The 21,769-nt window shown below is 42.6% G+C and overlaps 1 protein-coding gene and 1 long non-coding RNA gene across 2 annotated transcripts in view; one reads left to right on the top strand and one right to left on the bottom strand.

Annotated features, from left to right (window-relative positions):
- Window positions 1–5,677: 5,677 nt before the first annotated feature.
- On the top strand, window positions 5,678–21,619 carry LOC131829111 (uncharacterized). Its single transcript, XR_009352736.1, has 3 exons — window positions 5,678–7,768; window positions 10,716–10,871; window positions 21,492–21,619. It is a non-coding gene; the product is annotated as an uncharacterized LOC131829111 (long non-coding RNA).
- Window positions 15,781–21,769, bottom strand: part of RAB4A (RAB4A, member RAS oncogene family) — a 47,051-nt gene continuing 41,062 nt past the window's right edge. Inside the window, exons 7-8 of the mRNA XM_059170514.1 lie at window positions 21,615–21,749; window positions 15,781–17,446 (exon numbers count right to left, since the gene is read on the bottom strand). Coding sequence (XP_059026497.1) covers window positions 21,634–21,749 — 116 coding nt within the window. The 3' untranslated portion in view covers window positions 15,781–17,446; window positions 21,615–21,633. The remainder of the gene's footprint in view (window positions 17,447–21,614; window positions 21,750–21,769) is intronic.

Below are 21,769 nucleotides of genomic sequence, written 5' to 3'. Positions count from 1 at the left end.
ATAATATATGGTCCTAATAGCATATCATATTAGAGATATATATTATCCAACCTCCTCATTTAAAAAGAGTACAGTGAGCTCAGAGAGGACAGTGACTTGCCTGGACACAGCCTCCATTGTAAAATGGACCCCCCTGTTCTCAAACACCAGGCCCAGCTCTGAGAGGGCACAAGTCCTCCTTTCCCTGCTCAGCTGCCACCTCTGTCTTCCATGGTCTAGATAGTGCCTGGTGCTTAGCAGACACTGTATTTGCCGTTCTTCCTTTCTTAAGCTTTTTAAAATTTTAATTCCAGTGCAGTTAACAATATTATATTAGTTTCAGGTATGTAAGGCAGTGATTTAACAATTCTGTACTATTCCGTGACTCAGTGCTCATCAAGGTAAGTATACTACAAGGTAAGTGTACTACTACCCACCTCCCCTCTGGTGACTACCAGTGTTCCTTTCTTCTCTTGCTCTTTTCTCGTGCTTGGTTGCTTTCTTTAGTGGTCCTTGGATTCCTTTCTCTTTATTTTTTGCATATCTATGACTGATTTTTGTTTGGTGGTTACCTCTAGGTTTGTATGTAATATCTTCAGTATATAGAGTTTATATTAAACTGATGACCCATTCTTTGCTCCTCTCATCCCTACATTTTGGGAATATGGTATCATACTTTAGATCCTTTTATTTTGTGAGTTCCTTGACTGATTTTTACAGATATACTTATTTTTACTGCTTTTGTGCTTCCTACTTTCCTTACTCTTGCTTATGGTTTTTCCTTTCCACTCAAAGAGTTCCCTTTAATGTTTCTCATAGGGCTGGGTTGGTGGTCATGAATTCCTTTAACTTTTGTCTGTCTGGGAAGCCCTTTATCTCGCCTTGTATTCTGAATGATGGCCTTGCTGGGTAGATTATTCTTAGCTGCACATTTTTTTCCTTTCAGCACTTTGAATATATCATGCCACTCTCTCCTGCTCTGCAAAGTTTCTGCTGAAAAATCAGCCGATAGCCTTGTGGGGTTTCCCTTGCATGTAACTGTCTTCTTTTGCTACTTTATTTTTTTTTTCTTCTTTTGCTACTTTAAAAGATTTTATTTACTTATTTATTTTAGAGGGAGAGAGAGAGCAAGAACAGGAGGAGGGGCAGTGGGAGAAGGGCAGAATCTCAAGCAGACTCTGTGCTGAGTGCAGAGCCCAACACAGGGCTCAGTCCCATGGCCCTGAGATCATGACCTGAGCTGAAATCAAGAGTCGGACACTTAACCAACTGAGCCACCCAGGTGCTTTTTCCTCTTGCTGCTTTTAGAATTCCATCTTTATAACTTCCTTTTGCCATCTTAATTTCTATGTCTTTGTGTGGACCTCTTTGGGTTGATTTTGTTGGAAGATCTCTGTGCCTCCTGGATCTAAGTTTCTATTTTTTCCCCTAGATTTGAGAAGTTTTCAGCTATTCTTTAAAAAAGTTTTCTGCCCACTTTTCTTTCTCTTCTCCTGGGATCCCTATAATGGGAATGTCATTATGCTTGAATTCCCTGTCTGTTCTCATTTTGCATAATTTTTTCTCTCTCACCTGATCAGCTTTACTACTTTCCATTACTCTGTCCTTCAGGTCACTTCTACCATCTAGTAAACTATGTATTCCATCTAGTGTATATTTAATTTCATTTATTGTGTTGTCTCTGATTGGTTCTTTTTTTATCTCATTGCTAAGGGTCTCACTGAGGTCCTCCACTCTTTTCTCAAGTCCAGTGAGTATCTTTATGATCATTACTTTAAATTCTTTATCAGATGGGACGCCTGGGTGGCTCAGTGGATTAAGCCACTGCCCTCAGCTCAGGTCATGATCTCAGGATCCTGGGATCGAGCCGCACATTGGGCTCTCTGCTCAGTGGGAAGCCTGCTTCCCCCTCTCTCTCTGCCTGACTCTCTGCCTTGTGAGTCTCTCTCTTGTGAGAGAGAGATCTCTCTCTTTGTCAAATAAATAATTTAAAAAAAATAAATTCTCTATCAGACATTATCTCCATTTTGCTAAAGTCTCTTGTGATGATTTTGTCCTGTTGTTGTTGTTGTTGTTTTTCACATTTTGGACATATTCTCTGTCTCCTCATTTTATCTAATTCCCTGTGTCTGTTTCTGTGCTTAGGGAAGATAGCTGCATGCCCTGCACTTGAAAGTAACAGCCTTATGAAGAGGTCCTCTAGTGTCCTGCCGTGCAGTGTCCCCTACTCACCAGAACCTGTTGCTTCAGGGGTGTCTTCTATGGATGTTGGGTGCACCCTGCTGTTGTGGCTGAACCACTTTTTCCGTCAGTCCAGTAATCTGCAATGGCTCTCTTTGCCTGTTGTGGGCAGTGTTTGGTCCCTGTGGTGGTCATGGACTAGTCTGGGGACACCCTGGGCTTGAGTTGAGTCAGACCAAGCATTTGCCAGAGATGCAGTAGCACCAAACTGTGGGGCACTTTCCCTGTGTAGCTTTGGTTGGTGAGCAGGGCTTGAAGTCAGACCAGTTACCTGCTTCCAGTCCACTGCAGGAGCCAGACTAGTTTGCGTGATTATCTTTCCCTTTTTCTGGGGCAGGAATTATTGTGGAGCTGTGCTGGCCAATGTATGGGCTGCTTGCTCTTTTCCAGGTCTGTGCACTGCCCTAATGGGCTCTAGTCAAGAGCCTACTGGAGAGGGCAGAGCCACCAGCATATAGCATGGGGGTGTTGGGGTAGGGGTGTGAGGTTAGCAAGCTTTGACTTCTTGCTGTGCCTGGATTGAGGTGGGCTCTCCAGAGGGGTGAATGAGCAGAATAGTGTGTTTTTGCTCGAGTGGGGGGGGGGGCTGTTTATGGGATATGGAGGAGGTGGAGCTAGCAAGTTAGTGAGTCCCCCGGGGTAGCTGTGTGTTTATACTGCATGGGAGGAGGGGAATGGTGCCTGCCAGGTTCTTTGTTCCTGCAGGAGTTCCCCAGTGATTTCGGTCTTTCCTGACAGGGACTGTGCTCTGAGATTAGTAAATAACTCTCCCTCCCATATGCCCCAGGCATTTTTCAAGCTGCTGCAGTATCCACGTGGGCTGTTTGTGGCTGTGTTTTTTTTTTTTTTAAGGGCGGGAACTCAGTTTCCTGTCGCCCACATGCTCTCTAGACCTGAGCCTGCTGATTTCTTTGGCCCCTCGGGTTTTCAAAGCCAAATGTCATGGGGATTCATCTTCCCTGTGCGGGCTCCCTGGTGTGAGGGTCTGTTTCTCTCCCCTCTGCGTGACCGTGGCATCCTTCCCTCCCACAAACAGCTCCTGAGTCTCTGCACTTCCTACCCTTCTTGACTGGCCTCTTCTCTACCTTTAGTTGTGGAGTTTCAGCCTTCAGACTGTTTTTCTGCGTTGTTTACACTGAGGTGAGTGTTATCGAGTTGTATCCATGGGATGAGGTGGGCCTGGAGTCCCCCTACTCTGCCATCTTCCCTGGAAGTCTCTTTTCTTCTAACCCAAAGTACAGTTGATGCACATAACATTAGTTTCAGGTGTGCAACATAGTTATTCAACAAGTCTGCACGTTATGTGGTGCTCACACGTGTAGCTACCATCTGTCACCATACACGACCATTACATACCATTGACTGTTCCCTGTGTTGCACCTTTAATTCCTGTGACTTACTCATCCCGCAGCTGGAAGGCTGTGTCCTCCCATCCCCTTCACCCGGGTTGCTCACCCTCCCCCCCTTCTCCTTTGACAATCACCAGCCTGTTCTCTGTATTTATGGGACTGTTCTGCTTTTTGTTTGTTTTGTTGGGTGTTAAATTATACCTATAAGTAAAATAATATGGTATTTGTCTTTCTCTGACTTATTTCACTTAGTGAAATACCCAATGGGTTTAATGGCAAGATCTCTTTTTTATGACTGAATACTATTCCATTGTGTATATACACCACATCTTTATTTGTTCAGCTATTGAGGGAAACTTGGGTTGCTTCCACATCTTGGCTATTGTAAGGAATGCCACAATAAACATAAAGGTGCATATAGGTTTTTGAATTAGTGTTCTCATGTCTTTTGTATAAATACCCAGAACTGGAATTACTGGATCATAAGGAACCTCCATACTGTTTGTTTTCCACAGTGGTTGCACCAATTTACATGTCCACCTACAGTGTATGAGTGTTTCTTTTTCTCCACATCCTCACCAACACTTGTTATTTCTTGTATTTTTGATATGGCCATTCCAGCAGGTGTAAGATGATATCTCATTGTGGTTTTGAGTTATATTTCCGTGATGATAGTGTTGTTGACCCTCTAGGAATCTAATAGACCCAAGGAGGGTCATGGAACCTCCAGTTTATAACTGGTCAGACAGAAGTACGGGTAATAATCTGGGCTTGTGATTGGCATCTGATGTGGGGAAGGAGGGCAGTCTTGTAGGATTGAGTTTTCAACCTGTGGGGTCTCATACTATATCCAGGTAGATACTGTCAGAATTGAATTAAATTGTAGGATACCTGTTGGTGTCACAGAATTGCTTGATGTGTGAAAAACCCACAAATCTGGTGTCAGAAGTGGAGTAGTGCTCTAGTATTGAGAGCAGAGGAGACACAGAGGAGAAGTGAGTTTTCCCTTAGATCCTAACAACAGTGCTATAGGATATATGAGCTTCTGTCCTAATAATGCTGTCATGAACATGGTGAGTGTTCCTAAAGCTTGGTGAACTTCTAGAAGCATGGCAAGGATCATCCCTACAGAATCACAACATGCAAGAAGAGCAAGGATTCTCTGTATGCCCAGGGAATGCAGGGCTGTGACAGGAAATAGAGGAGCTCGGGTGGGCAGACTAAGTTGTCCTGTCAGAAAAGGCTAAAATTGCAAAGAAAATCATGCTTAGGCAAAATATATGCAGGAAAATCTGACGATTGGAAGGAAAATTAGACAAATTTACAATTACAGTTGGAGACACTATCAGTAATAAAACTAGGAGACAGAAAATCAATGAAGATATAGAAGAGCTAAGGAATGCCACAATAAACATAAAAGTGCATATAGGTGCAATATTATTAATTGAAGAACTGGCATTTATAGAACACTTTACCCAACAACAGAAAAACATATTTGTCAAGTGCACATGGAATATCCATCAAGGTAGACCATATCCTGTTTATAAAATAAACATTAACAAATGCAAAATAATTGAAATTATACAAAGTATATTTCTGATTATAATGGAATTAAACTGGAAATCAGTAACAAGAAAGATAACAGGAAAATCTCAAATCAGTTGGAAATCAAACAATATACTCATAAGAATCTCCCAAGGAAGCCTCAAGAACAATTAAAAATATTTTAAATGGAAGAGAAATGAAATTACAACCTATTAGAATTTGTGGGCACAGCTAACAGTGCTTAGAAGGAAATTTATAGCTTTGAGTGTTAATATTAGGAAAGAAGTTCTTGATCAATAACCTAAGCTCCCGTCTTAAGAAACTGGAGAAGAATGAGGAAAATAAACCCACATCTAGTAGAAGAAAAGAAAGTAAAAGGATAGGAATCAATGAATTTGAAAACAAAAATGAAACAAATAGCTCGTTCTTCAAAAAGAACAAAACCGATAAATGTGTAGCAAGACAGAAAAAAAAGAAAAAGTCATATATTACCAATATCAGGAATAAAATGTGGTTATCTCAATTTACATTTTACTTGGTAATGGAGGTTCACATTTTTTTCATGTCTGTTAATCATCTATTTCTTTGTGTGCTTTCTTGTGTGCCTTGCCAATCTTTTAAAAATATATTGGAAAAATTAGAAAAACACATTTTTTTAAAGTACATTCCTATCTGTCTAGCTTGTTAGGATCTCTATACATTGGTGTCAATCTTCTGTTACTGTGTTGCAAATGTGTTGTCCTAGCCGATGCCAAACTTCATGTGTTCCATTGTCTTATAGGAAATATTAATATGCAGAGTCAAACCTTAAACCTTTACTCTACAGATGGGGGATTTTGTGTCACTTTTAGAAAGATTCGCCCTTTGATCATTAAAAAAATTCTGTATGTTCTCCCAATGCCTTAAAGAAAAAACAAACCCTTGCCTATTGTTTTCAGTTTTTTATTCCAACTGGAATTAATTTTTTGGTGAATATGAAGTAGAAATTGAACTTTTTTCCTCCCAATTAAATGAGTAGTCAATAAACTTAACACTATCCAGTGAAGAGCCCTTAGATATAAGATGTCACATCATATGTTTTCGTGAATTGCCATAGATTGAAGAGTAAGTTTCTAGAGGTCGCTCTTGTAGGTCTGTGAGGTAAAGACAGGTTGATCTAGAGAAGAGCATACTGGCCATACCAGATACTGAATTTTCTAAATTATTCTTGCCTATATAAAAAAAGGGGTTAAACTAGAAGTAATGCTATTACTTTTTCCAAGAAATGAGGGAAGGAGAATGTAGGTAAAGACTGAGAAGTGCTCTCATTTAGTAAATATTTTGGAAAAATTTCAAAAGAACCAGAAAATTGGAAATGACCCAATTGTTTACCAGTCAGGAGCTGGTTAGAGAAAACATGGTCAGAAGCAACACTATGTAGCCTTCAGTGAGAAGATTAAGCTCTCGGTGTACTGAGATATGCAAGAGCTCCAAGATACAGTAGAGATGGAAAGTGGATAGTATGTAAGATGTTACCTTTTGTTTAGGGGAAGAGTAATAAAAACTATCTGTGTCCAAATCAAGAAGCTGGAGGGGAGTACACAAAGGACAAGAGGTTTCGTACAGAGTTGAGGGAAGAATGGGGGATGGGGACACTCCACAGTGTGTCTTTCATTCTGCTTTGATTTTTGACAAAGAGTGTATTAGATATTCAAGAAAAAAATCCTAGAGAAAACACAAACTAAATATCCCTCTTCAAAGGTATGTCTGCCCCCTGAAGATTCTTTTGTCTTTATTCAATTCTAGCTTTTCCATAAATACTGTAGTAGTCATGAAGAAAGTAGTTTTACTCCGCTAAGAGCAGTCTCCGGCTACTGCTATGAGGTATACGCTGAGCTTTGTGAACAGTAAGATATAAATCCCGAATTTTCACTAAAAAGACTAACCTTTTCTAGGCTAATAAAGAGAAAGTATAAAACTTATGGTTTGGAGTTTAAAAAAAAATTTTTTTTAAAGATTTTATTTGACAAAGAGAGAGAGATCACAAGTAGGCAGAGAGACAGGCATAGAGAGAGGGGTAAGCAGGCTCCCCACCAAGCAGAGAGCACGACGCAGGGCTCCATCCCAGGACCCTGAGATCATGACCTGAACTGAACCATTCTCTGATCTAGGTAAGAGTAACTACGTGTGTGCACTGGCTTTACTGTTCCTTTATCTGTCATTGTTTTTATGGCCTAGGTGTTGACTAACAGCTGTGATGACATCAGTTTTCTCTTTTCACGTTCTTACGGCTTTAGGATTTCAGAACTTTGAGTTCCTTCATCTCCATGCTGCTTTCAGCCAAATGCTTGCTTCCTGCCCAGAGCCCCCTCGAATGGCTCACCTGGCTCAGCTGGTCACCTCTGTCTCGGGCAGGGCTCTGCACCCTGGCTTAGCTCCAGGTCCTTTGTCCCGTGCTCACTTGGGGATGATCCCCAACACTCAGCCCTCCTGTTTGCTTTCTGTACTTTCTACAACATCCATTGAACTTCTACTTTGCCCCCAGCGGAGTCCCGTGCTGTGTGGCGTCACCCAGTAACAGAACAGACCTGACCTGCAGGGAAAACATGACGTCAACCCTATGAACAAACACCTGACTTGGCCTAAAGTTGAGGTCACTACACAGGGCCCAAAAGGTAAACTCTATTTGGTAAAAGTCGGAAGCAACAGGTTAGCATTTTATTAGCACAAAGCCAAAATTATTGCTGGAAATGAATAGGAGAAAAGAATGTCACAGTAGAATAATCTGATAGTTAGAGATTAAGTTAAGAAAAATCCTGAGTAAATAAAGCAATTTTTCTTTTACTCTTGCTCAAGGACTAACTTAAAGAAATGGAGATGAGAAGCAGCACAGGCCAGGGTAGCCTGGGTCAACAGGAATGTGGTCTCGGCAAATTACATGCAATGTTGCGGTGGGGGCTGCAAACCTCACCATGTAAGGGGAGGATAATCTCAGTACAGGCTCCCTCCGGCACATTCTTACCTTTCCCTTACTATTTAACTCACCTACAACTTCAGTTCTGGACAGCTTTAAAAGCCACCGACGAGAAGATGGTGGCAAGCATTCTAAAAACCAGTAAGCGTGCCTTTTCAGCCATGCACTTTTAACTTGTAGTATTTTCAATTAACTAAAGGCAGGCACAAAAGTCAAGTTACCCAAATTGCAAGGTGGTTTTTTTTTTTTTAATTAAAAAAAATTTTTTTTAAAAAGATTTTATTTGACAGAGAGAGATCACAAGTAGGCAGAGAGGCAGGCAGAGAGAGAGAGGGGGGAAGCAGGCTTCCCGCTGAGCAGAGAGCCTGATGCGGGGCTCGATCCCAGGACCCTGAGATCATGACCTGAGCTAAAGGCAGAGGCTTAACCCACTGAGTCACCCAAGTGCCCCAATTTTTTTTTTTTTAAATCAAAAGCTGATTTTACAGTGATGAAATCAACATATCCCCCCCAATAATTTAGCACCAAAGATTATTTTTAAAGTAAATATCACTCTCACTAGTTAAACTAAGAACTGTTTATAGAGTTTTAAGAATTCCAACAAATGGATGTTTGAAATTTTCATAGTAGATTTTAAGGCAAGAAAGGATTCCAGCCACTAGAAATCCCAGTGCCTTGTCTGGCTGCCGAGCGGTGGGGTCCATAGCGGGCACCCAGTGCCTTTTGCTCACTTCCTAGGGGCGGTCTGCGGCTATGCCCCGTATTTTGGGCCCTCAGTTGTGAGATGGGGGAAGATCTGCTCCAAACTACTACGAAGGGCTGTTCTGAAAGTTGAATCAGGTGTTAAATGTAAGAATACTTTTAAGCTGTAAAATATGCAAAACCCTTGGAAAAAAGGTTTTATTATTATAGAAATTTTAACTGATAGTATTAGAAATGAGCTTGTTAAAAAGTTTTTAGTAATTTCACTAATAAACTTTTTTGGTTTTTGTTTTTTAAGAAATCATTGGTTTCCCCCCACCCCACCCCACTCTCCAGCTGGCAGCTATCTCTGGTTTGAGTCACCTGTGGTCAACTCTGGTCCATAATTATTAAATGTAAAATTTCAGAAATAAATGATTTGCCAATTTTAAATTGCATGCTCTTCTCAGCTGCAATGTCCCACCCAAGAGGTTAAGCCTCCCCTTCTCTGACATATCCATGTTGTGCGAACTCCCCCCATCCCCCCACGAGGAGTCACGGGGCCCACTTAGCTCTCAGTGTGGCTGTGGTGGTATTGCGGTAGTGTTCAGGGAACCCCAATTTTACTGTCTGAGGGTCCCAAAGCACAAAGCTGGTGATACTAACAATTTGGATGTTCTCTTACTGTGCTTGATCTACAAATTAAACCTATCATAGCTATATATATGAAAAGAACATGGTGTGTGTGTGTGTGTATGTGTGTGTGTGTGTGTGTAGTGGTCAGTAGGATCTACAGTTTCAGGCATCTGCTGGGGTCTTGGAATGGGTACCCTGGGCTGTACTTGGATAAGAGACCCAGGGAGCCACCCATTTGCTGAGCCACTCAGCAAATGGATTTCTCTAAGTGCTGAACTATAGTTCTCATAGCTCAGACAGGGTGAAAGTTTGAAAAATCAGGTAAAAACTGGTCTAATCAACTTAAATAGATACAAAGTTCAAGTTTCAGGTGAAATCATTTAATCTTAAGATTAGAGTAGGAAAACTATTTGCCATTCCTCTCCCCCTTTGAAAAGGCAGCAGGGTCCAAGTTTTCAAGATCTGATTAGGGCTCTGGCTTCTCCAACACGGGGACTTGTCAAGTGTAACAAAGTATGTAATGAACAAAACGGAGAGATTTGACACATTCTGCCCCCAAGCATTTATGACCCGTCATACAATATTTAGCAAGCTGAGCATGCCTAGGTCTAAAACAAGAGACATCAATAATCATATCCTCAACTGCTTCTCACAGCTCTCAAGCCTAAAGCTTGGTCATGAAAATGGAGAGGACAGGCTGAGTACCTGCTTTCCCACAGGCTGCACCGTGAGGTACCAGGAGGTCAACCAAGAGTACAGACAGAATTCCCAAGATATACTCATCCAAAGAAAAACCCCCGCTGCCTAAATGTCAAAGCTCTTACCACTAGAATGTGAAGTAATTGGATAACTCTGTTACCCAAATTTCGGAAAGGGAATAGGACATATGATTTTAGACACTTTTATTAAAATGTGTCCTGGAGAAGATAGTTTTGGACTGAAATTTTGGTTGACTCTTCAACTTCAATAACTTGGATGTCCAAATGACTTCCCTGATTTGGGGAGTTCTCAGCCTCTACTTAAAAAAAATTTTTTTTAAACATTTTATTTCAGAGAGAGAGACACACACAGAGCATAAGCATGAGGTGGGGGCAGAGGGAGAAGCAGGCTCCCCACTGAGCAGGGAGCTTGATCCCAGGACCCCAAGGTCACTACCTGAACCCAAACCAGCCATTTAACTGACTGAGCCACTAGGTGCCCCCGCCAAAAGTGTTTTCTCCCTTCTCTTTCAGGGACTCCAAAGCCACGGGTAGGCTTTTTTGTTGTTGTTGTTTTTAATTTTTAAAATTAAAAAAAAAAATTTTTTTTTAAAGATTTTATTAATTTTTCAGAGAGAGAGCATGAGGGAGAGCACAAGCAGATGCAGAGGGAGAAGCAGACTCCCCACCGAGCAGGGAGCCAGATGAGGGACTCAATCCCTGGACCATGGAATCATGACCTGAGCCGAAGGCAGCCACTTAACTGACTGAGCCACCCAGGCGTCCCAGGTGGGTTGCTTCTTAATGGTGCTCTGTAAGTCCTGTAGGCTTTCTTCATTCCTTTTCATTCTTTCTTTGCTTCTCTGGGTAATTTCATACCATCTGCCCTTAAGCTCATGGATTCTTCCGTCTGGTCTGCTGTTGAAGCTCTCCACTGAATCCTGCATTTTAATAGTTGTATTCTTCAGCTCCAAAATGTGTTTGGTTCTTTTTTATGTTTTCGGTCTCTCTTTGTTGAACTCATTTTGTTCTTGTGGTTTTTCTGAGTTTGATAAACTGTTTGTGTTTTCTTGTAATTCTCTGAGCACCTTCCAGAACAACTATTTTGAATTCTTCATTAGGCAATTCATGTCTCTCCATTCCTTTGGGGGTCAGCTTCTGGATGTTTCTGGCGCTGCTCTTGTGTTCCCCAGTTCTTTGTGATCTGTCACTTTGCAAAGGTATATGTGCATTTGGAGAAGCAGTCATCTCCTTGACTGCATGGACTGGCTTCAGGGAGGAAAGCCTGCCGCTGCGAACGGAGGCTGCTGGGGCGTGCTGTGTCACCAGGACTTGTCACGCAGGGTGCCGAGTGCCGGAGGGTGTGGTGGCTCCAGGTCAGATGCTGTATTAGTTCAGGCCAGTGAGGTCCACGGCATCAACTGGGTGACCCTTGGCAAGCACTGGTGTGCGAGGATCTGCGGCGGCTTCAAGGGCTGTTGGGATCCTCGGTGATGTTTCCTGTCCAGTAGCTCGGGACCAGGGCAGGCAGCAGTGGTGGCCAGGCTGGTGGTATGCGCATACTTGGCTGCGGAAGCCAGCCACAGGTGTCGGAGTAGTGGCAGAGGCCAGAGCCAGCAACAAGGATTTGGGCCAACTGCAGGCCCAGAAGCAAGCAGCTGGGGCACCCTGGCTGTGGGTGTGCACTTCTCCGGCTGCAGTACTGACCAGCGGTTGGAGTCAGGCTGGTGGCCTGCGAGTACCCAGCTGTAGGGGCTGGGGTAAATGTGCACGTGGCACTGGGAGGTCAGCCCTGACATGGCGGAGGGGAAGTCCAGGCTGGCACCTTGCACTCATGTAGCTGCAGACCCCGGGCTCTGGCAGGGGCACTGGGAGGGAGCAAGGAGGGACTTGGGCACCTGGCACAGGGGCAAAACAAACAAACAAACAAACAAAAAGAATGAAATCTGCAGGGGTGAAAGCTGCGGGGTCCTCTGCAGAGGTCACTGGCGATCACGGCTGCTCCTGCAGAGTGGCTGCGACCTAGAGCCCTTGGCCCTCTTCCTTGCTCTTGGCCATCTCTATAGGTCTCAGTGTTGCAGGACGCTGGCTGGGGTAAAACTGAAGTGGGTCCTCTGTGTGGTGCCCCAAGAGGCTCGGGAGATTGGTCATTCCCTCCACTCTCCCTTGCCTGGTGGGGAGAACTCTTCCGAGGGGCTGTTCTCACGGTGCCGAGCCGTGCCGGCCTCAGGATGCGAGAACACAGGCAAAATGAAGCTTTTCTTTTTCCCCCTTTTTGTGGTTATTCTCAGGTTTTTTGTCCCACTGTGTTGAAGTTAAGTGGATTGCTGAGCTCTCCTGGAGCTGATTTCGTGGAAATGTGTCCAATGTTGTCCAGATTGATCTTTGCGGGGGGAGAGGCTGGGCTCCTCTACTTCACCGTCTCGGTGATGTCATCTGCAAAGGGGCTCTATGAGTTATGAAACTCCCTCCTGGACAGAAAGGGATTTAGCAGGATCATATGAGCACCTTTCGGGGATTTTGCAAAAGAGGGATCTTGCCGTGGATAGATGGGACATCCGAGTACTTTAGAAAGCCGTGGGGACAGAATTGACGATCATCTGTCCTTCCCACAAGCACTCCTATGTGTCCCGCATGGGGCACACAAAAGGCAGCCCCATTCTGGGGCGGTCTTAGCCCAGGAGAGAAGACAAGTAAGAATAACATATAGATAAAAGCGATCAATATCAAAAGAAAGGTTAGGATAGAAAATGACAAGAGCAGAGTGTGCTGCTGTCCGGGGCAGGAAGGGGCTTAGAGGAGGCTCCCAGCAAAGCAGTTCCACAGCATCCCCTCCAGGACAACAGGCTGAGCCCGACAGACTTGCAGAGCTGGTGGGGGTGCATTTCAAGTGAAGAAAACACACGGTCCATGCAAAGGCACAATGGGAAAGCAGAGGGGCATTCAGAGAAATGTGCGTGTCCTATAAAAGCACCAGTATCCCCTGGAAACGGGCATAATATGTACTGTGGGTATGTGATGTATATTTATGGCCATGGAAACGAATACAATGACTGTTCTGGAAAAGGGAATAATGGGGGAGATTTACTCTGAATTACTCATATTACAAAAAAGAAATTCCATATAAAATGACTTGAGGGCCGCCCCCCAAACACAGAGAAATCAGTATTTTACTGATGCTGTGCTGGCCACCCCAGTGCTCCTGCTGCAGGAACAAGGGCCCCCAGGGCCAGGGACTGCACTGCTGTGAGTTAGCCACATGCTCTGAAAACACTGTACAAAAGATTTGCATCTTGCTTTTTCCATAAATGCCAGAAAACTTTATATAATTGCAAGACAAGAAAAAACAACCATTCTTGGCTTTGTATCAGTATCTTTTAAGAAGTTCTTAATGGCAGGGCGCCTGGGTGGCTCAGTGGGTTAAAGCCTCTGCCTTCAGATCAGGTAATGATCCCAGGGTCCTTGGATCAAGCCCCGCATCGGGCTCTCTGCTCAGCAGGGATCCTGCTTCCTCCTCTCTCTCTGCCTACTTGTGATCTCTATCTGTAAAATAAATAAATAAGATCTTAAAAAAAAAAAAAAGAGGAAAAAAACCAAAGAAGTTCTTAATGGCACGGTGATTATGTAAAATTAAAAACATTCTTGGGGCGCCTGGGTGGCTCAGTGGGTTAGGCCACTGCCTTCGGCTCGGGTCATGATCTCAGGGTCCTGGGATCGAGTCCCACGTCGGGCTCTCTGCTCAGCGGGGAGCCTGCTTCTCTCTCTCTCTCTCTTTCTCTCTGCCAGCCTCTCTACCTACCTGTGATCTCTCTCTGTCAAATAAATGAATAAAATCTTAAAAAAAAAAAAATAATAAAAAAAAAAATAAAAACATTCTTTTCGGAGATGCATACTGAACTAGTGTGGGTGCAGTGGCAGATGCCTTGGATGTTTGCAACGTTACAGCATGAAAAATGGGTCAGAGGTAGAGCAGACAGAGACACACACAGAATCACACCATTGTCTTCTCATAGTATGTAGTATTTTCTAACCTGGGAGGGTGATGGCCGACACTTAGCCATGGGTCTTCCTGAATCTGCTGGGTGTTTTCAAAGAAATCCCTCTAAAAGTCTGAAACAACTCCTCCAAGAATTTAATACAATTGGCAAGTAACTAAGCCACAACTGGGATAAACTCTGATTATACGTATATGAACAGGTGGAATGATTAGGAAAGAGAGTCACTTTACAACTGGCACATTAAAAAAGATTAAAAATTCATAGGTGTTTTGAAATTCCTCTAAATCTCCCCTCAAAAAAAAAAAAAGGATAAATTTGACAGAAAATGAAGAACCACCAATGGTGTTACAGTATGATTTGCTAATGATTTAAATTTCTAATTTTTTTTTCTTTAAAGATTTTATTTATTTGACAGAGACAGAGAGAGAGAGAGAGCACAAGCAGGGAGAGCGACAGGCAAGGCAGACTGAGAAGCAGACTTCTGCTGAGCGGGGAGCCCAACGTGGGGCTCAGTCCCAGGACCCTGGGATCAGGACGGGAGCCAAAGGCAGACACTTAACCGACTGAGCTACCCAGGTGCCCCGAATTTCTAATTATAACATCAGATTTTTCATCACTCTGAATAATACTGATCTGCTATGAAATCCTTAAGATTTCATTAGTCACAATAAAACAGGTTTTTAATAAAACCATTAGATTTCCAAACTGTGACATTCTTATTTTCACTAAATGCTGGACTTGTAAAAGAACAAACAATTCCAAGTCTAAATGGAGTTCAGAATATTTTTCTACAAAGACTGAAAAAATACTTTTCTAGAAATGTAAATTAAGAGTATCCTGGAAAGCCATAAGTTGTGGAAAATGTATACATAACATTTACTAGACTAGAATATAATAACATATATTTGGTTTTTTGTTTGTTTGTTTGTTTTTATTATGTTTTATATTTGTTTTTTGTTCCCGATTCCTGGCATGGCGCTCCTAAAACCCCTGACTCTTCCTGTGATGGGCTGTGTTCTGTTAGTCACAAAGCGTCCCGCTGAGCATGCTGGGGCTTATGCTAATGAGGCGACTGAGGATGCGGCCCCCTGAGCCTCAGACGGAAACTGGTGACCAGAGAAAGACCAAATCATTGGAGGGCCTGGAACTTTCAGCTCCACGACCTCAACTTGGGAAGGACGGGGGGGCAGGCTGGAACAGGGCTTGATGAGTTTCCAGGCTGATGAACAAGAACACATCCTTGACTAGGAGGCTGGTGCACCCCAAACTCCAGGGGCACAGGGGCTCCTGGGCTCGGGACCCTTCCAGCCCCGGCCCCATGTATCTTTCCATCTGGTGGTTCGCCGGTAACCTTTGCGATGAATCAGCATTCTAGCAAGTAAATGGTTTTTCTCAGTTCTATGAGCTATTCTAGCAGATGAATCAAACCCAAGCAAGGGGTCGTGGGCACCTCAGATTTCTAGATGGTCAGAAGCACAGGTACCTGCTCACTCGTTGTGCCTGAAGCGTGCGTGTGTGGAGGGGCAGGGCAGACCACGCCCGGACCTGTGCCGGCTGCGTTATCTCCGGATGGATAACCTGGGACCCAGGGGCTGGGATCTGTGCAGAACGGAGAACTGGCAGAGGACACTCCACTGGCCAACACTCAGTTCTCCTCCTCCTCCATTTCTCCCGAAGGCCTTTATTAAGAACCACCATGGTTTGGTTCTCCAGCAACTTTTATTGGTCAGAGGATGTGGAATTATATGCAGTACCTGTGGTTTCATGAATAGGCTCATTTAGAAACCAACTTCACATTCATTTAAAAAATTCCTGCTTTTGAATAAATGATGTGTAGAACAGACATGCTCCTGTCCCAGGCAAAATGCGGCTCAGACGCGAGCGGCCCACGGAACTGTCATAAATGCGACACTGCATCCAATGTTCTCCCAGCCCGGTCCACGGAGTAGCTCAGTCTCAGAGTCTGCGTCATATTCTGACTTTTCAAAAGAAAATATCCATGGCATTGGAAAAAAAAAAAGCAAAATGGAAGTACCTAAAACAGATACGTACTATTTTCCTCCAAATCCACCTTCCAGAGTCTGTGGCGCCGCTGTGCTCTGTTGACTCCGTCAAACAACAAAAGCGGTGGGCAGCTTCTAACTGAAAGGCAATGAAATCTCCCAGTCTGCAGCTAAAAGTCACAGTGAAAGAACACACTGAAGGTGAAGAATGCTTTTTAACCTTTTAGCCTTAAATAACACTGTATTCCAACTTTAAAGAAAAGTTCTATTATATGCTTTTTGCATTGACATTTTAAAATATCAGAACAAGTCTTTGTAATACAATATATATAATACTTCAATACACCGTAGGTGAATTAAAAACATGTCAACTTGATAACCGTAGTAAGGCATTTAAGTATTCAGCGAAAGCTATACAGAAATTTCTTAATGAGTGGTATTCCTTTAATATTGACTTGATTTAGTGGGTTTCCTTAAAACAAACACGAAACAATAAAAGACTTAAAAAAGAGGCAGTGACATCATACACTGAATCCCAGGAAAAGCACAGTTAACAAACAATGTCTTCCAGCAGGGGACCATCAAGAGCAGTAAACCAGAAACACAGGAGCAGCCCCAGATTACACCATCCGTCACACTTACGAACAGCCAAAAGCAGAACGGATCTCCCAGTCTGGCGCCTAAAACACAGCGGGCCCTCAGGCTATGCTTCCCAAACTGGTCTGGATGAAGATATTTTAAAGTCAGCAGAGTACTGGACAGTGTAAAGTTCATGGAAACACTCCACGTTTCATTTTACCTCCGTGTGGGGGTAACTACTGGTCTAGCATTTCAAGGGCGGATGACGGAAACACTTGGAGGACGGTGGCAGGCGGAGTGACGTCAGTGCTGCACTGGCCACCGAGGCCAGAGTCTGTGAGTGTCAGGTCGTAAATGTAACCAGCTGTGCGCGACACCGGACGTGATGACCCAAGGACACCTCACCACTAACATATGATTAAGAACAACAACATCTTTGACTGCACTTAGGGCAACATTCTACCGTGCCTGACGTCAGATACCATGCTGTGGAGACGTGATTCGCTGGAGCATATATACGGCACACAGGATTGCAACCAAAAGTGAAAGGGAAATATTGGAGCAGAAAATCTTTACATACATGTATACACCTCACAGGACCGTCCGTTTAATGAGATTTATTACTATCTGATTCACTGTGCCACATCTATAAGCTTGCATAACACCCCGGATCATTTTTCTTCGCACAAACATCTACTTCTGTATAAAGTAGAAAAAGATGGTGGTAAAAAAACTTCTTCTTCAAGGTCCAACAACTGTGTCCCAAGTACCACTGTATGAACACCTAAAATATATTAAGAATAATTTAGAAATATGCATAACTATAAATGTACAGATAAACATAGCTTGAAGTCCCATTGGGACTCAGTGAATGTATCTTCCAACTTCACTTAAACCTACCTAAACCTGTTAGATAATGTGGTAGGTACGTTAAAAAAGTCCACTGCGGTAAATGGGAAAAAGAAAGCTTTAGAAAGGTAAAATCTCCATCTGTAAGTTTTAATAAATAAGCCTTCTATTTTAGCAACAGATACATTTAGACTTCAACTTACCCAAAAGTCTCCTTATGGATACAAAGGCAGAAAAATCTCTATCCCAATTACTCCCTCCACTTACCACTCATCCTTTTGTTCTGACCAAGAACCTAAAGATTTCCTATAAAGCTTAAATTCTTTCAAGCAGAACATCTTTTCTAATTGGTAGAGTTTAATCGACCATTTCCTGTTTGATCTGTTCTTTACTCATTTTCTTCTTCTGCCTTCTTTTTGATTAGTTAGCTTAATTTTGTGTTTACTCCATGTAAATTCCTATGTTCGCTCATTAGCCAAAACTTTTTTTGTCCTGTTATTTTAGTGGTTGCTTTAGGATTTTTTTCTTATGATTTTGTGTTTTTCTTATGAAGATTTTTTATTTTTATATTTTCCCATACGCCTCTGCTCACACACGTGCAGAGCCTCCCCCATTATCGACATCCCAGACCAGGGAGGTCCGTCTGTTAGGACTGATGGAGCTCCACTAACACACAATTGTCATCGTCACCCGAAGTCCATTATTTACACCATGGTTTCCTCCAGATGCTGGACAAATATACAGTGACAAGTGTCTATCATCGCGGTATTATGCAGGGTATTTTCACTGCCCCAAATATCGTCCATGCTCTGCCTATTCACTCCTCCCATCCTCAACCTGAAAACCACTGACCTAGTTGTTACTGCCACAGTTTCATCTTTTCCAGAATGTTAGTGTGGGGACCACGCAGGATGGAGCCTTTTCTCCAGATGGCGTCATTCACTTAGTAACGTGCTCTCACAGTCCTCCACTCTCTCATGGCTTGATAGCTCATTTCTTCTTAGCACCGAATAACTGCACTGCTTGGATGTACACAGGTTAGCCTATCCATTTGCTGAAGACCATCTGAGATGTTTTTAAGTTTTGGTAATTACGAATAAAGCTGCTATAAACATCCACGTGCAGATTTTTGTTTTCTTTTCTTTTCTCTTTTTAAGCAGGCTCCATCCTCAACATGGGGCTTGAACTCATGACCTTGAGAGTTAGAGTCACCAGCTCTACCAGCTGAGCCAGCCAGGCACCCCAGATTTTGGTGTTTGCACCTCCTTTCAGTAAATACGGAAGCAGTGAGCCTGCTGGGTCATGTTTACAGAGTGTGTTTACTTTGTGAGAAGCTGATCCATGGTCTTCCAAGGTGGCCGCACCATTCCGCCCCCTCCCGCCAGCAACGAGTGACCATTCTGACCACTCCACATGCTTGCCAGCATCTGGTGGTGTCCGTGTCTAGTATTTTGGCCATTCCAGTGTATTGTAGTGGTATCTCACTGTTGCTTTCATCTGCATGTCCCCGACGACGATGCCTGCAGTATCTTCATAAACTCGCCGCTGTCTACAGTGTATGCCTCTTTTGGTGAGGCGTCCGCTATAGTGTTTGGTCATTTTTCTTATTAAGTTGGAAGGGTTCTTTGTCTATTTGGATAATAATCCTTTATTAGATATGTCTTGGGAATATTTTTTCCCAGTCCGTGGCCTGTCTTCTCTATCTCTCCTCATCTTTCTTAAAGCAGAAATCTTGTATCAGCTTATCAATTACGTCTCCCATGGATCGTGCCTTTGGTGTTGGTTCGAAAAAGTCACTGTCATACTCAAGGTCCTCTAGGTTTCTTTCCTATGTTATCTTATAGGAGTTGAAGAGTTTTATGTTTTACATTTGGGTCTATGATCCATGTTGAGTTAATTTGTGTAAAGGGTGTAAGGTAGGTGTCTAGATTTTTTTTTTTTTTTTTAATGCAGATGGCCAGTTGTTCCAGCGCCTTTTATGGAAAAGACTATCTTCACTCCATTGCCTTATCTGTGTTCCTTCATCAAGTGACTATACTTATGTGGATGTATTTCTGTGCTCTCTATTCTGTTCCACTGATCTGCTTGTTTTTATTTTCATCGATACCAAACGGTCTTGACGACCACAGCTGGACAGTGTCTTGAAGTCCATTAGCCACAGTCCTCCAACTTCGTTGTTCTTCCATCCTGTCTTGGCTCTTCTGGGTCTCTTGCTACTCCATAAACTATAGAATCAGTTTGGTCTTCCTCATATAGATCTTGTACACATTTTATAGGAATCATACCTAAGTATTCGCTTTTTTGAATGCTAATATAAACAGTATTGATTTCAAACTGTACTTGTTTATCCGTGGTACACAGGAAAGTGACTGGCTTTGTACACTAACTGTATCCTGCAATCTGACCTTGCTGTGTAACTGCTTAGGCAGGAGTCTATGGATTCTTTCAGATTTTCTACATTATAGATAACCAAGTCACCTGTGAACAGTTTCTTCCTTCCCTATCTGTATTCCTTTCATTTCCTCTTCTCATCTTCTGCGTTAGCTAGAACTTCCAGTACAATGTTGAAAAGGACTGGTGAGGTGACATCCTTGCCTGTTCCTTTCAATAATGGGAAAGCTTCAGGTTTAATGATGTTAGTGGTAGTTTTCTGTCGATATCCTTTACCAAGCTGAGGAAATTCCCCTCTATTCCTAGTTTACTGAGAATTTTCATCATGAATGTGTACTGGATTTTGTCAAATGATGTTTCTCTTCACAGGATCATGATTTTTCTTCTTTAACCCATTCATGTGATGGGTTTTGGAATGGTGAGCCAGCCTTGCATACCCAAAATAAATCCCACTTGGAAGTGGTTTAGAATTTTTTTTTGTACATTGCTGATTTAATTTACTAATATCTTATTGTGGATTTTTGCATTTATATTCATGAGAGATACTGGTCTGTAGTTTTCTTCTAATGTCTTTGGTTTCAAAATTAGGGTAATACTGGCCTCATAGAATGAGGTAGGCAGCATTCCATCTGTTTCTCTCTTGTGAAAGAGACTATAGAGAAATGGTATAATTTCTTCCTTAAATGTTTGGTAGGATTCACCAGTGAACCCATCTGGGTCTGGTACTTTCTGTTTTGGAAAATTATTAATCACAGGCTCAACTTCTTTAATAGATGTAGACCTATTCAAGTGGCCTATTTTTTCTTGAATTTTGGCAAATTATGTCTTTTAATTAATTGGTCTAGTTCATCTACGTTATCCAGTTTGTGGGTATAGAATTATTCATAGTGTTCCTTTATTGTCCTTTTAATGTCCGTAAAACCTGCAGTGATGTCCCCTCTCCCATTTTTGATATTAGTAATTTATGAACCCCCTTTTCTTAATTAGTTTGGTTATAGGCTTATTGATTTTACTGATCTTTTCAAAGAATTAGCTTTGATTTTACTGATTTTTCTCTATTGACTTTCTGGTATTAATTTCATTAATTTCTGTTGTAATTCTTATTTCTTCTGCCTACTTTGGATTTAATTTGCTCTTGTTTTTCTAGTTTTCTATGGCAGACATTTAGATGACTGATTTTAGATCTTTCTTCTTTTCTAAGTATGCATTCAATGCTTTATATTTCTCTCTAGGCATTGCTTACACAGCCTCCACCCACATTTTCATAAGGTGAATTTCATTTAGTTCAAAATGTTTTTAATTTCTTCTTGAGACTTCTCCTTCGACCCAAGAGTTACTTAAAAGTGTGTTGTTTAACCTCCACATATTTTGGGTTTTCCAGTTATCTTTCTGTTACTGACTTCTACTTTCATGCCACTGTAGTCCAGGAGAAGACATTGTACAATTTCTGTTCTTTTAAATTTGTTAAACTGTGGTTTTATAGCTCAGAATGTGGTCTATCTTGCTGCACATTCCACATGAGCTTGAGAAGCATGTGTATTCCACTGTTGCTGAAATATCTAACTTTTAATTACCCACTCACCTCTCAGGTTCATAACGACGCTGCAAAGAGGAATGAGAAGCTTCACAGTTAAGCATGCGCAGGACTCCAGAGCAGTGGACAGAGTCTACGGTAAGAGGGCCAGCAGAGGTGATGTGACAAGAGCACCTACCTGGATACTCTGTGCTTCTCTAACAACCACATTCCTGAGCGCTTGGGGCCTGTGCACGACGCGGTGACCGCAGCTGTCTCAAGGCGGCATCCCCGTACTGAATACCAGAGCCCATTCTTTCCGGGTCCAGCTCACCTGAGTACCAAACAAGTTTT

This window comes from Mustela lutreola, chromosome 4 (assembly GCF_030435805.1).
Source record: "Mustela lutreola isolate mMusLut2 chromosome 4, mMusLut2.pri, whole genome shotgun sequence".
Classification (NCBI taxonomy): Eukaryota; Metazoa; Chordata; class Mammalia; order Carnivora; family Mustelidae; genus Mustela; species Mustela lutreola.
This window is presented reverse-complemented; position numbering and strand designations above follow the sequence as displayed.